Consider the following 14,333-nt stretch of genomic DNA (forward strand, 5'->3'; position numbering starts at 1 on the left):
GACTAAACATATTTGGGTCTATTAGTAAACATCTTGTACCACATTGAAAAATTGTACTGTGAAGCAGCATATGCTTCTAGAAATTAGGAAATGTATTCATAAATTTGCCAAACTACAGTTGATAATGGCTTAGTTCTAGAAATTAAGGTTTCAGAGTGTTGGGAATACTAGTTAACATACGTAATTCAAACTACTAGAAATAGTAAGGAAAACCTCTTTGTATGCAAACAAAGTAAGATGTGGTTTGGTTTAAGAAAACATATGAGGTACAAAGATGCATTTTTGTTACAGGAAAGAGAAGTTGTGTTCTGGAGTAGAACGAGTGGTTTCAGAAGAGGAAAGAGGAGAGTAAGGGAAAAATAACTGGATATAGAAAGTTGGAAAGAGAGAGAAAACCTTGTATAAATAAGCTAGCTAAAATGGAATGAATTCATAAATGTGTAAAGATAAACTTTACTATCAATAGTATACGCATGTAAAACTAGAACTTAGTTTTCTTCCATCTGCTGAAGGTGTAACTGAACCAACTTGAGTCTGCTCCTTGGTCAGTCACAGAGAAACACTCCCGCAGGTTGGGTTGTCGCACAGAGTAAAAATTATTTGCAGCAAGAAAGGAGTTCACGGGGAATAACCTCCAAAACTGTGACTCCCTGACCAAGGGTGGATGAGTTCCTTTTATTTAGGGTTAGGATGAATATTTTAAAAAGGGGATCTCTTGGGGGCACCTGAGTGGCTCAGTCGGTTAAGTATCAGACTCTTGATCGGCTCAGGTCATGATCTCAGGGTCGTGAGATTGAGCCCCACATCAGGCTCTGTGCTGGGCATGGAGCCTAGATACTCTCTCCCCTCTCCCCCTTCCCCAGCTCATGGGCACGTGCTCACTTGCTCGCTCTCTCTCTCAAAAAAAAAAAAAAAAATCCTCTAAAAGGGATCTCTTGCCATCATATGTGGAGCAGGCATGAGATCCTGCATGCACCTTAAGGAAAGATGCCTATGCTACGTTGTATGTTATGTAAATGAGGCTTGTGCTCCTTGTTAGGTGGAGATTTTAGTATTACAATGAGGTAAAGGTAGTTGTTGGTCACTCTAGAGGTCACTGCATGGTCCATCTGTGCAGATGCAAGCCAGGGGTTAAGCCCAAACTGGTCTGGGTGGTCGGGCCTGCTGGAGGTCTCATCAGGGCTGTCGCTGTGCTATTGCCCGAGGGGTGGTTTCGGTTTCCGTCTGCCTGAGTTAAGAGACAAACTGGAAAGAAAAGCCTAAGGGAAAACGGAGGACAAAGGCCGGTGAGTACACGCAAGGGAGCAGTAAAGGTCAGGCTTATGGGGTCTAGCTGGTAACAAAAGGACAAAGTTCTCTCAGACTTTTGGTCGGTCTGCTCCTGATAAGTTTTTCTCTACCTTTTAAGTAAGCTGACTAGAAAGCAAAAGATTTTGTGTTTTACTGAAATTTCCTGTTATCTTTATCATCAGGTCTTTGATCATTTAAGAAAACCACAAGTCACTTTGGTTAAAATAGGTAATCAAGTATTGTTTCTTAATTCTAGTCAGGTGTTCAAAAGTACTGATATTTTTGAAAAGCTGAAACTCAAATTCTAAATGAAGTCTTTTTGACCTTGAACTAACTAGGGATGTTCCAGAGGGCCCCTGGAACATCTCAAGTTTGTCTCTCTCCTTGCAAGAAGAGCTATTTAACTAGACTTGGGAAGCACTTGCTTCCAATAAAGCACATTTAAAAGAGCGTAAATGGCCAGTCACTATTCTTGTAACGTAAAAAATCAGGCCAAGTGTAATTTTATTATCTTTGGTAGAAGTAGGGATGTTTGTTTACAAAGAAAGATGATGCTTCGGTGGAAATGCACCTTTGTGGATATCAGATTCTAGTTGTGCTGTCTGAGGTTTCATTATTTACCTGTAAATGGACTTAATCCTGAATTCTTCGTTTCCTCCTATAATCTTGCTGTAGACCTCTTCAAACTAACGTTTCCAATTTTCCTCTACCCTTTTTTGACTTGGAATCACTAAAAACAAACTGCATGAAATTCCTAGAAATGTCCTGGTGTAATGTTATCACTTATAATTAATTCTAGTTATCTTAAAACGTAGGTCACAGGAGTAATCAGATGTCCTTGTCAGCTGCATTATAGTGAACTCCCATCAGATCTTTGATGATGGCCATTTTGTAAGTCTTTTGTCATTTACAGAAGTTGTTATTTCAGTTTTGCAGGCCTTGTGGGCCAGAGTTTACCTCTACATCTGATGATAGAGACATTCACACTGCAAAAGGTCCTTTGACCTTAACATGTAGAAATCCTCTGACTGGCTGCCCTCAGGACTGAAATTTAGTGTAAAATTTGCTCCAACCATGACCCTTTTCCTTTCTTCTCCCCCATAGAAATGCTTATGAAATCCCTGTTTGCACTGTAGAAGCCAAACTGGGCTACCACCTGCCCCTCCACCTTCTGAATTGAGACACAACTTTTTAACCAACCTGAGACTGGTTCAGTGAAACTATAGAACAATCTCTCAATCCACTCAGGTTTTGGACTGTGAAAGTAATTTGAAGTTTCAAAGGCAGACCCAAAGGGGAGCACCCCAAAATATGCCTCTCTGGCATAAGGATTATTTTGAGCTAATTAAGGAACAGGAGATCCAGCAAAAGCTCTGAAAACCTAGCAAGAGTTACCCTTTCATGAGGGAAATTTACATGTATAAGTGAAATCTCCCATTTGTAAGGGTCTCTCCCTCTCTGTACCAGAAAGAGGAGGAGGACTCTATATCCTAACAAACACCACCCTTACTCACCTCTCATAGGTGATTCCTCCTCCCCCAACATCTTGAGCTGAAGAAGGTACTCAAGGGGAGGGCCTGGCCTATAGGGAAGTTACTCATTTCTCTGGGTCTCTCTCCTGTATACAGAGGCATACATATTATTAAACTAGTGTGGTGGTGCCCCCCCCCCTTAATCTGTTTTGTTTGGGGAGCTCAGCCAGGAACCGAGAAGGTAAGAGGAAATTTATTTTTCCTCCCCTCCAACGACAAAGTTTGAGTTAGTTAGAAAAATGCTGTGACTTTCCTAGTTTATATCAACCATGAGCACAAAGAAACAAACACAACATAATCCCAGGCTGATGGCCGAATGGTATATTCGTAGCCTCCTCCGAAAGGCACAGCATACATGTTTCAAACAAACAGCCAATCTGTGGTGGCCATCAGAACTTTGGCAGGGGTTACATCATTACATTTGTTAAACAATTTAGACTTTTAGCTATTTCATAAGTTTACAAGACTTGGTCATAGATATATAACACACACTTTTTTCCACCAGTACAACATAATATGCTGTCTAGAGCCCATTTATGTCAACTTTGGCTGCATGGTGATCAAATTATGGCAAAACTAAGATACATTGATATAGTCATTAATTTGGCTTAAGAAATATTTAACAAAAAAACTTTAAAAAATGTTTGATGGCATGTTAAATGCATACTTCAGCATGAAGAGAGAAAATTTTAAATCTCTAAATTACAAGATTTAATAAAAAGCTTCAAACCCATTAACTTTCTTTAAAAAAACAAAAATACCACCCAAGTTAATCCTAGAGGGCTCAAGGCATGATCTATAAATTAACAGACCCCTCTGTTACAGGATGTGTTAAGGACTATTAGTAAACACACTTTAACTTAAAACAACAACACAATAAATCACAGTGGCTTTTAAAAATTCTATAGAATATCAAATTCAAAACTTAAAATCTCATAGCCAAAAGTCAAGAAAAGAAATATAAAAACAATTTAGAAATAAAGATTTTGAAAAAGTTGGCTAAACTCAAAATATCTCACAAAGTCCATCACCTGTCCCTGGGGCCTGCATGGCCGGCTTGGTGCCACCAGCCTGGTGGGTGACGTCACAAGCACTGGCAAATAAAACGGGAGGAGCTTGCAAATCCTGTCTTCTGGGAGGGGTAAGGAGTGGGCAGCAGCTTCTAAACCAGGTTGAATTCCCTCAGGTTGAGTTGGAGAATTGTGTCCTTCACAGCAGCGAACACAAAGCGGATATTCTCCGTGTCTGTAGCACATGTGAAGTGAGAGTAGATGACTTTCTCTTTGTCAGGATTCTGATCTTGATAGAGCTTCAGGATAAAGTCTCTGGCGGCTTTGACATCCTGCTTCGGTCCTAGTCAAGAGTGCAGTTACAGGAATAAAGAAGAACGCTACTAACCCCCGGGTCCTCCCCAAAATTGGTTTCAGTATACTCCTGTTCTTACTTGGGATCCTTCTTTGAGTTCTTATTCCTAGAGAAGAGCTTACCTGGGGTGTGAACTTTTATTATAGCTCATCATGAACCTGTAAATGAGACTTTTAAAATGTCCACTGCTATCTAAAAAGTGTACTTTAAAGCACTTTGTTGAAAAACTGACCCAATTTAATGTTCTGGTTTGGGCTCTCACCACATGGTTGATGCAGTTAATAAAAGGAAAGGGGGTGCTAAAACAGCACTCTAAATGTCAGTATCAAACTTGCTGATATTTGAGACTTCCTGTACCAGAAATAATTAGCATCAGGACATAAACTTCCCGGCCTGGGATCAGTCCTCTATCTACAAACTTCAGTGTCTACCGTGTGCCTGGAAAGGGGTCTGTCACACCGTGTGCCTGGAAAGGGGTCTGTCACACTAAGCTACACAGAGAAGGAGCAGGTACTCTGATGGAGACCGGGGACAAGGCCGAGGCTCGCGCTCCAGAGGGAGGAAGGCCAAGGGAGCACAGAGGAGGCACACCCGAGTGCAGATGAGTGGGGGGAGTGTGAGCAGGACTTCCCCAAGGACGACGAGCCTGAGCTGGGTCTTGGAGGACGAGGAGGAGTTTCCACAGGGGGTGGCATGTGTGGAGGTGCTGAGGCAACAACAGAGTCATGCACCTGGAGCTTCCCTGAGAAAGTCTGTTCGAGGCAGATCAGGGACCATGGGGCCTGGGGCCCACATCACGGACCAGGGACCATGACCCCCTGGGGCCATGTCAGTAACGCCGGCCCATTGCCAGGGAGGTCAGCAAGAGGGACACTTACCTGTGTATTCTGGAAAGTAGCTAATTAGATGAGAGTACATGATTTTCTCCTCCAAAAGATCCTTCTTATTTAAGAACAAAATCACAGACGAGTTCAGAAACCAGGGGTAGGTTATAATGGTTTTAAATAAGGCTTTGCTCTCCTCCATGCGGTTCTAAGTGCGAAACAAGGGACTTAGGGTTAATAAAGAAAAACCATACTTTGGAAGCAACAGGCCAAATCGCTGGTTCCACCCATGTGTCCCCTCACCCAGCTGCCGGCTCCACATCATTCTCCATGCTGAAGCTGGTGAGCATAGGGGCCCCCCCAGGACACCAGGCCTCCTGCTTCTATTTCCCCCCCTTCCCTTCTGGCTCTGTTCTCCTGCAGCCCCCCAAATAAACACATAACACATAAGAAAGGCTTTTGTGAAACTTGGAAAAAGGTTCATACCTGTATTTGACAGAGTTTTCTGTTTAATTACGGGGGTTACCAAGTAGGGAAAGTGCATTAGGCCCGAGACACTCCCTCTAATTGGGGGTGGGCTTCCAGACCTCGGGAGGAAGGGTCCTCCAGCACAGCCACTGTCCAGAGGAAGGCTGGGCATTGGAGAGCAGGGCACTGACGCTGCTGAGCACCTTCCCTGCGCCATGCGTTACAGGTGGGTAATATGGGCGAGGTCTGCTGGGGAACAGGGTCCCCATTTTATGGATGAACATACTAGTGTTCGCAAATTTAAATTAGGTCCCAAGCCCATGTAATGATAGGATCTGGTCAAAATTATGTAGAAAAAGAGTAAGAATTTCTTAACATTAGTCACTGGGAAGAATATATCAAATGTTCCTAATTTAGGGAAAGTAGACAGGGCACATACAAATCTTATCTGCTGACAAAAATTGTTCTAGATGGCACCTTTTTAATAAGGTATTTTTAAAGTAAGCTCTACAGAGCCCAGCGTGGGGCTTGAACTCATGACTCTGAGATCAAGAGTCACATCCCCCATGGACTGAGCTGGCCACACTCCCCCTGCTCTCAAGGATTTCTAAGGGTTAAGAAACAATGGTCTTTATAGAGGGCAGTGGTCAGACAAAAACAAAGCTTTGCACACCTGCTCAGAGGGACATGCCATAAACCTGTTTCCCTACAGCCCCTGCATACCTGGGCCCATTCTCCTATTCAGTACATTTTTGGCAATCAAGATCTGGAATTTATTACCGGACAGGTAACCCCTCAGTTTTTAAAGCTTTAAAAAAATTTATGATGGTCTTATCAATAATCTGCAAGGAAGTTGACCCTTCAACACCACAGGAGTTAGGGGGGCTGATCGCCTGGCATTGTCGAAAATGTGCATATAACTTTTGACTCCCCAAAAACTTAACTACTAATACCCACTGTTGACCAGAGTCTCACCAATAACAACACATATTTTGTATGTTATGGGTGTTATATACCATATTCTTACACTAAAGCTAGAGAAAAAAAATGTTACAAGGAAAATACCCGTACTGTACCGTATTTATCAGAAACAAAGCTCACGTGTAAGTAAGTGGACCCATGCAGTTCAAACCTGTGTTGTTCAAGGGTCAACTATACATGAAGAAACAATTCCTGTAAGTCCAGTGAGTGGACACATGTATGTACACCCAGGAGGACAAGTCTGGAGTGGAATTCCTCTCCAAATACCTTGTGATTTTTAGGAGAGGAGAAAATGTCTAATTTGTAAGCACACTGGGTTGAGGCACTGGTCCTTTGTGCCCCTGAATCATCTTTTGAGCTTCCTGAGAAACAAGAAATCCTGACACAAATTTGGACCTCATTTTTCATATTGATAACTTGAAGCCTTTGCTTTAAAAAAAAAAAAAAATCCCTCCTGGACGAGCTGGGTGGCAGCCAAGATTGCTATTCTTCTTTGCACAATGACACCAGTAAATGGGTTAATCCTCCACTAATTAGCTAATGTAACTCTGCTCCTCAGAGAAAAGCCTGCTCTCAAGAAATACAAGATATAATTTGCTCATAGTTACTGTCTAATCCTGGGCAGAGTTCTTTACTGGTTTACTACCATGACCTAGAAGGAAGAGACACTTTTCTGTGAGGTCAGGATGTCTCGTGCAAGGCTGGGAGGACAGTGGTATCCCACAGAACATAGCCCCACCTCACAGAGAAGTGACAGCTATCGTCACTCTCTGGGCAGATGTGGTTAATGCAGTTCCACGCAGCTGGCCCTACGGCAACCCTGCAGAGGACATGGAATGCCTGACCTGACCGGGGTGGGTCAGAACATCTCTAAGCATCTGACACCACTCCTCATGTCAACTCAGGGACCTAATTTGGGAGCACCATGGGGAGAGATTAGGAAGCCTGTTCCCAGATATTTATGAGAAAGAGCATTGCTCAACTTTGGCTGTGCCTGAGCACCTCTGAGGGGCTTGGAAAAAATACCCCCGACTCAAACCTAAGAAATACGAGTTTCTACTTGTGAGGTCCAAAAGATGGTCTTTTTTAGAAACTCCCCAGGGGATTCCAATATGCAGCCAAGACTGAGAACCAATGCTTTTGGGTGGCCCCACCCTTGGCACCACCTGAGATTCGATCCCAGGCTCAGCCCACCCCCACCCCAACTAAATCAGAATCTGGAGTTGGACCCACGTGCCAGGTCTCTCTTTAAGATCCCCAGGGAATTCCAGTGTGCATCCAACTTTGAGAACCAGGTTTCCAGGCCAGTGATTGTCAAACTTTCATGTGTATTTGAATTACCTGGAATCTTGTTAAAATACAAGTTCTGATTTATTCCATGTAGGTCGATTGACTAGGCATGCATTTCTAACAAGCACGCAGATGATGCTGGTTCTGCTAATTCCAGAAACTGCACTTTGAATAGCAAGACGGTTTAACCTAAAGAATACAGTCTAACGCCAGGGCAGGCTAGCTTCTTGCAAACTGCAGCCATGGGTCTCTGTTTTCCACAGCTACCCCTCCCCACCCAGCATACCTCATTGTCACACTCAGCCAGGACCTGGTCATATTCACTCAGAGCAACCAAAAAAATAATGGAGGTGACACTCTCAAAGCAGTGAATCCATTTCCGTCTTTCAGATCGCTGGCCACCAACATCTACCATCCTGTTCGACAGAAACACAGAACATTGAAAGGTTGGAATACATGGCTCTTTGGAGGAGGAGGACAGGAATCATTATATTGTGGGAATCCGCACTCCTAAGGGTCCTCAGTAATTTTTTAGAGGTGAAAAGGGGTCTTAAGATGCCCATGTTTGAGCACCACTGCTTTCGGCAGAGAGGAACCCTGGGTGTTAGCAAAGGAGGCACATACTGTAAGTAAAGTTACTGAAGACGGGTGCAGGGGTGACTCCAGGGGAGCAGCATGCTCGGGGACACTGGTTTGGAAGCTGCTGCCTTAGTCCAGGTAGAAAGCACAAGCATCCACGTAGGTGACGCTCTAACCACTGTCGAGTGCCAGACAGCAGATACACGAGGGGCAGAAAGGCAGGCAGTCTCCCAGGCCCACCAGCTGCCTCCAGGCCCTCCCCCTGCCTGTTTTTCACCACTCCTCAGACTTAGCCACGAGTCCTTTCCGCATTACGTGGGCGCTGCCCCTTCTGGCATATAAAGACCTGCAAGTGGCCTCCATCGTCTCTGGCAATCCAAAGGCTCTATCTGGGGCTTTGGGAAAAGACTTAAGAGAGTCCTAGCCCAAAGACGGCTCATAAGCTCCAACGCTGCAGGAGGCAGGCAGTTTATGGAAATGAGTCAAGTGGGCCTCTGCAAAGTAGAACGGCAGGCAACTTCGAGAACGCCAGGGGCCCCGTCCAGAGGGTGGACTGCAGGGCGGCTGTAGCCAAGGCCTGCTGGACAGACGTGTAGGCACGCCACGACCAGCCCCTCAACCTTTCAAGAGAAACTAGGTATCAAATGTTGTAAGCAAAATGGACCAATTCTTGAATACTGGCTCAAAAGGGGCTTAGAAAACACCAAGTGGGCCAAACACATCTGTGGACCCGATTCAGGGTTCGGACATAGCAAGCAGCACTGATTCTGAGCAGGTCACGGTCATACATTCATGGGCACCTGGATGCAGATTTTCAAGGGGCTCGACCAGAGGGCTCCCCAGTGCCACAATGCTCCGGAGGCCCAGAGATGGAATCGGGTTTACAGACAGGCCCTGGTTGTGGCAGGACCAGACCTGTGTCATCTCGACTAGAAAAGCATAATGCAGTAACTGATGAGGAACAAGGGAACTAATGGATAACTTGCAGTGCTGGGCATAAGTACCATATCCTCCTCTTTCTGCCATAATTAAATGCAATGAGGATCTACTTAAGTCATCCTAAAAGTACTTCTTAAATTTGTATGTGGAAATTCATACATTTTTTACACAACTGTATATAGTTTATATTATCTTATGTAATTAATACACTTCTGTACTGATTGTTAGTTTTTTTATTTTTATGGATAGATGCCACAGAAGGGACTATAAATAGGGAAGAATAATATTCAAGTTTAGGGAAAAGGCATCAGTATTTTCAGTGTGTGTGTGTGTGTGTGTGGTGTGTCTTTTACACCTAAGGGTTATTCCAGACTTCAGTAAGGAGACTGTGTTCTAAGGGGAATAGGAAGGTGAGTTCCTCTCCATTCCAGGACTTGAGACCTCCCGTAATGTTAAACACTCGGTGATGGAGAGGCCCATATGGCTCTGGGAGATAGAACCCTTTGAGGAATAACACACTTAAGAATCCCTCCCAGGAGGGCGCCTGGGTGGCTCAGTTGGTTAAGCGACTGCCTTCGGCTCAGGTCATGATCCTGGAGTCCCTGGATCGAGTCCCGCATCGGGCTCCCTGCTCGGCAGGGAGCCTGCTTCTCCCTCTGACCCTCCCCCTTCTCATGTGCTCTCTCTCTCATTCTCTCTGTCTCAAATAAATAAATAAAATCTTTAAAAAAAAAAAAAAAAGAATCCCTCCCAGGACTTCCAAGGCCACACAAATTCCGACGGACCGTGTCCTGGAGACAGTCTTACCGAAAGATGATGTTTTCCAAGTCAAACGGATACTCAATGATGCCGGTTGTGGGCACTCGGACACGAAGCACGTCTTGCTGTGTTGGCACGAACGACGGCATGGCGATCCGGTCAATGTCAGTCAGGTAACTGCGATATCAGACAGCAAGGCACCAAGACTCGTTTTAGACACCGGAGAAACGTCCATCCCACTCCAGGGAAGTCACCCCAACTCACAGCGCCCCCACTCAGGTTCGTGGATTCCATCAGTGACCTTGAGAGCTGGCGCTGGACCGGGTTTCGCCCCCGCCCCCCAACTATGAGTGTTTGGGAGAGAATATGGATCAGAAGCTTCCATGAGCCCTCTGGGAAATCTGGGAATAATGCCATTTCTTCCTCCGGGCTCTAAGCTTTCCCTCTCCCTGGCCAGTGAGGGAGCCAACGGATCAGAAGGAAAGGATGGGATCCGGTCTGTGACCTCTCAGCCGCCTTCCTCCCTCAAAGCCCACCCCCTCACACACACTCACCCCCACCCACGAACATTACAGAACGCAGATGCTGTTCTCGAAGGCTTTGCTCAATGAATTCGAGTTTCTATGAGAATATAAAGGTATAGAACAGGCCAACTCAAAGCTCTTTCAAAATAACAAGAAAAAGTTTACTGTTCATTGGGACATTAAACATCTAAAATCAGCCAACGCTTGTCCCGGATTATTTCTGGCTGCATAGTAAACTCCTAAGCTGGAAACAAATCACTTTTTCTGTTTTCTTGTTTTGTTTTGTTTTTGTTTTTTGTTTTTTTTTTTTTATCTTTAAGGCCTTTATAGAAGGCATTTTTGAGTAAAAGACCTGTAACGCAGGCCCCAGCCAACGATGGAGGGGGTGCTTCGGCGCGTCCCGCAAAGCACAGCGTGGCCCCGCCCCCTCCCTGCGCAGCGGACCCTGCCGGGGACTGCAGTGCCCAGCAGGTGGCAGGAGCCAGAGCCCAGGGAGGCAGGTGGACCGTATTCCTCGTGCAGCCCTCCGTCGGACGGTCTGTCGCTGGAGGACAGAGAGCACAGGTTGGCCCACAGCAGCACATTGCGTTCTGGTGAAATGAATGTCCCAATAAGCGGACAGTCCTGGCACAGCAGACGACACCTGTGCGTCTGGTCCGACTCAGCAGCTCCGGAGGTGGGGCAGCTGCTGGTGCCGCAGCGCCACTGTCTCGGGGGCAGCACAGTCCCCCTAGCCGTTCCCTACGTGCCTCTCGGTGCACGAGCCCCAGCTTGCAGGGCTCCACCGAGCTCCCCAGCAGCTCCAGGGGGCTCTTCCAAATGGATCTACGTCAAGAGCCCCGCCACTCCCCAGGACGTTCACAGAAGCAAAGGACACTCGGGGAGTCTCAGGGAAGGGCCAGAGATGGCCTCACGGACTCCGAGTTGTCGCTGGGTCCCCAGCTGTCCACTGCCGTCTGCCCTCCTCCCTGGGACACTGCCTTCCTTCCTTCTGGCTCTTTTCTGAGCTGCCCCCATACCTTCTCTGGGCTTCTTTTATTTCCTTTTCCTACTTGGCTGCCCTACTGCATTTAAACGTCCCTGCACTCAGATTGGTTGTGCCAACCTAGGGCAACAGCCTGAAACACTCAGCCTGGCACTAGCGCCAAAGGGAGGCCATTGAAACAGGAGGTGAGATTTCAGGTTTCCTCTCCTGCCCACTGCCTTGTCCAGATGATCGGGGTGAACCACCTACCCACACCTGCTCGGAGGGCAACAGCAACACCCCAAGGGAAGGGGACGGGATTCTGGGGTTCTCAGAGGCTGGGGGAGGACACGGAGCAACGGGGGAAGAGCTGAGCTGCAGAAGCAGGAAAAACCGCCTCTTCAAGCAGGAGCATGACCAATTTGTGTGTCCAGTGACCTAGCTGATGGAGACACTGCCTCCGGAAATCTGAAGACACGGAATTCTGTGATCACCATGGGATAATTTGCATGCAGGACCATCTATTTCATCTTACCTTAGGAATTAATGATTTAAAACTAGAACTTTATGAATCAAAACTAAAGCGCGGAGGCCTTCCCAGGGAGTCAATAAGCAAAGGGCTTGTGGACTGAGCTTCCTCCCTGTGCTGGGCCTGCAGAACCTGTCTTGCCCACCAGGGGGCAGCACGAGATCAGCCACTGGAGCTGGTCTATTGCAGCGCCGGTCGAAACTCCGATTTTAGATTGGAGGGCAATTGATCCTGCTGTCTGCTGATCAGGAAACCAGAAGGCAGAGGGATATGGAGAAGAGGAAAGGAGAAGCCAGAGGCAGTGGTAGTCCTTACTCAAGTCAGAAGATTTCAGCACCCCAGATGAGATAAGCTCCCTCCAAGGAACCCCACATTTGATTGAGCTTCTTGTTGAACAAGAGAGGCTTAGAACACAGCGAGGAAAGGTGGGTATGGGCAAGGACAGAGATTTGGGGGTCCACAGTTTTTAGGAAGCGGTCAGAGACACATCAAGGAGTCACGGGGGGGATAGTGACAAGCAGGAAAGAGGTAGTGTTTACAGGCAGCTACTTTCTCCCCAGTGAGCAGCTTCTCTGAAGCGTGGACAACGTGTGCCTGGGCTCAGCACTCACTATTTGGCCGAGTCCGACAGCTGGTACTCCCTTCTCCTGTCATAACACTCCTGGATTCCTGGGTCCTGCCAGAGCTGCCTGATGGCCTCCACCTGGTCCCTGGACAGGGCGCAGACCTTGTCCACTTCCACTTCTTTGATTAGCTGGGCATTTTCCTGCACGAAGGAAAGAGAACCTGTCACTGGGCGAAGGAAAGGAAACCAGCCCGTTGGTGACTTGGGGACAAGACCTCCCCCAGGCTGTGGGTGAGGGACGATCTCCACTCACGCCAGCCACGCAGCGGCAGCCACCAGCAGTGCCGACGATGTGGCCGCTTCACTCAGGGAGAGCCACAGAGAGACGGTGACCTGCGGCTTTCGGTCCCGTCAGCCCCCAGGGGCCAGTGCCACCGGCATTCGGCACCCAGTGGTGAACAGAGAAACCCAAGAGCCATTGATCATCACTGTCCTTTGAACATCTGCATGGCAGGCCAAGCAATTTGAAAAGAACCGTTTTTATTGTCCTGGCATCCCCGGGGGTGGGGTGGAGGAAGCAGGTCCGCCTCGAAGCCGCAGTAGGGGAGGGCCTGGGCTTCAGAGAACACACAAACACTAAATCACCAGCTAGCTGTGTCCGTTGGCTTGCTTTTTCTTTTTCTTTTTTTTAATATAACTTAGTAGACTTTATTTCTTAGATCAGTTTTTTAATATAACTTAGTAGGCTTATTTATCATCAGACATCACTGATAAAACTCCTTCCCATTTGTAGAGCCACTCCCATTGCAAGCCCCGCCCCGTGCCAATTACTGCTATATTTATCATTGCTCTCATTCAATAACTATTGCTCTGATACTGTGGCCCCATTATTACAGTACTTAAGATCATTGCTGTAATTATTACTGTCAGTTACCATTTATTGCCCACTTCCTGTGTGCCAAGAGGTGAACACACATTATCTCATTTAATCAATGTAAGGCTAGCACGGGGCCAGAAATCTTGCCAAACCTTAGCAAATGAAAATGATATGGTTGGCTTACATCCTCAACATGTCCATGTGTCGGCCATGGAGATCCAACATCCCGTCCCTTGGCTGCAAGTTGCACAGACAATGGAATCCTGCTGCAAGACAGACAGGAATCCGACCTCTCCTTAGCTCCCCCATCCTGCCACCCTTAGAGCTGGCTATTCACTGGCCCCTGTGAGTCAGCAAAGCATCAGTGTGGCGGCTGTGAGCTGCTTGTGTGTATTTGGTACTCCCTGAAAAGTTGCTCATATCTTGTATTATTCATCCTCATTAACAATCCAACAGGAAGCTGGAGAAAAGGGAGATCTTAGAGATTTACTGGACTCGGGGCAAAACCGAGGGCCGTGTGAGCCCCTATCCATCAAGAGTGGCTATCAGCTCTTCCCCCTGGACTGTGGGATCCTCGGCAGGGAGAGGATCCCAGTTGCAGAACCTCAAACAGGTCTAGGCAGCATGGGTTAGTGGGAAGTGCCCTGGACGAGGAATAAGGACCCTGAGTTCTGGTGCATTTGGGACTTTGGAGGACCCCAACCCCAACAGTTCCCTATCTCCGCATCCTCATTTGAAAGGAGCCAGTGATTTTCAAGGTGTCTGATTTATCAATTATAAAGTTTCACCTAAACGAAAGCAAAATTAGCATTATTATTGTGGCAGATGCCTAATATTTGTTGGCAAA

At 46.7% G+C, this 14,333-nt stretch overlaps 1 protein-coding gene across 1 annotated transcript in view; it reads right to left on the reverse strand.

The window, feature by feature from the left end:
* Positions 1 to 3,119: 3,119 nt before the first annotated feature.
* The window catches only part of GNA14 (G protein subunit alpha 14), a 188,093-nt gene continuing 176,879 nt past the window's right edge, over positions 3,120 to 14,333 (reverse strand). The window contains exons 3-7 of the mRNA XM_036103224.2: positions 12,656 to 12,810; positions 10,076 to 10,204; positions 8,037 to 8,166; positions 5,066 to 5,219; positions 3,120 to 4,175 (exon numbers count right to left, since the gene is read on the reverse strand). Coding sequence (XP_035959117.1) covers positions 3,985 to 4,175; positions 5,066 to 5,219; positions 8,037 to 8,166; positions 10,076 to 10,204; positions 12,656 to 12,810 — 759 coding nt within the window. The 3' untranslated portion in view covers positions 3,120 to 3,984. The remainder of the gene's footprint in view (positions 4,176 to 5,065; positions 5,220 to 8,036; positions 8,167 to 10,075; positions 10,205 to 12,655; positions 12,811 to 14,333) is intronic.

This window comes from Halichoerus grypus, chromosome 14, assembly GCF_964656455.1.
Source record: "Halichoerus grypus chromosome 14, mHalGry1.hap1.1, whole genome shotgun sequence".
Taxonomy (NCBI): Eukaryota; Metazoa; Chordata; class Mammalia; order Carnivora; family Phocidae; genus Halichoerus; species Halichoerus grypus.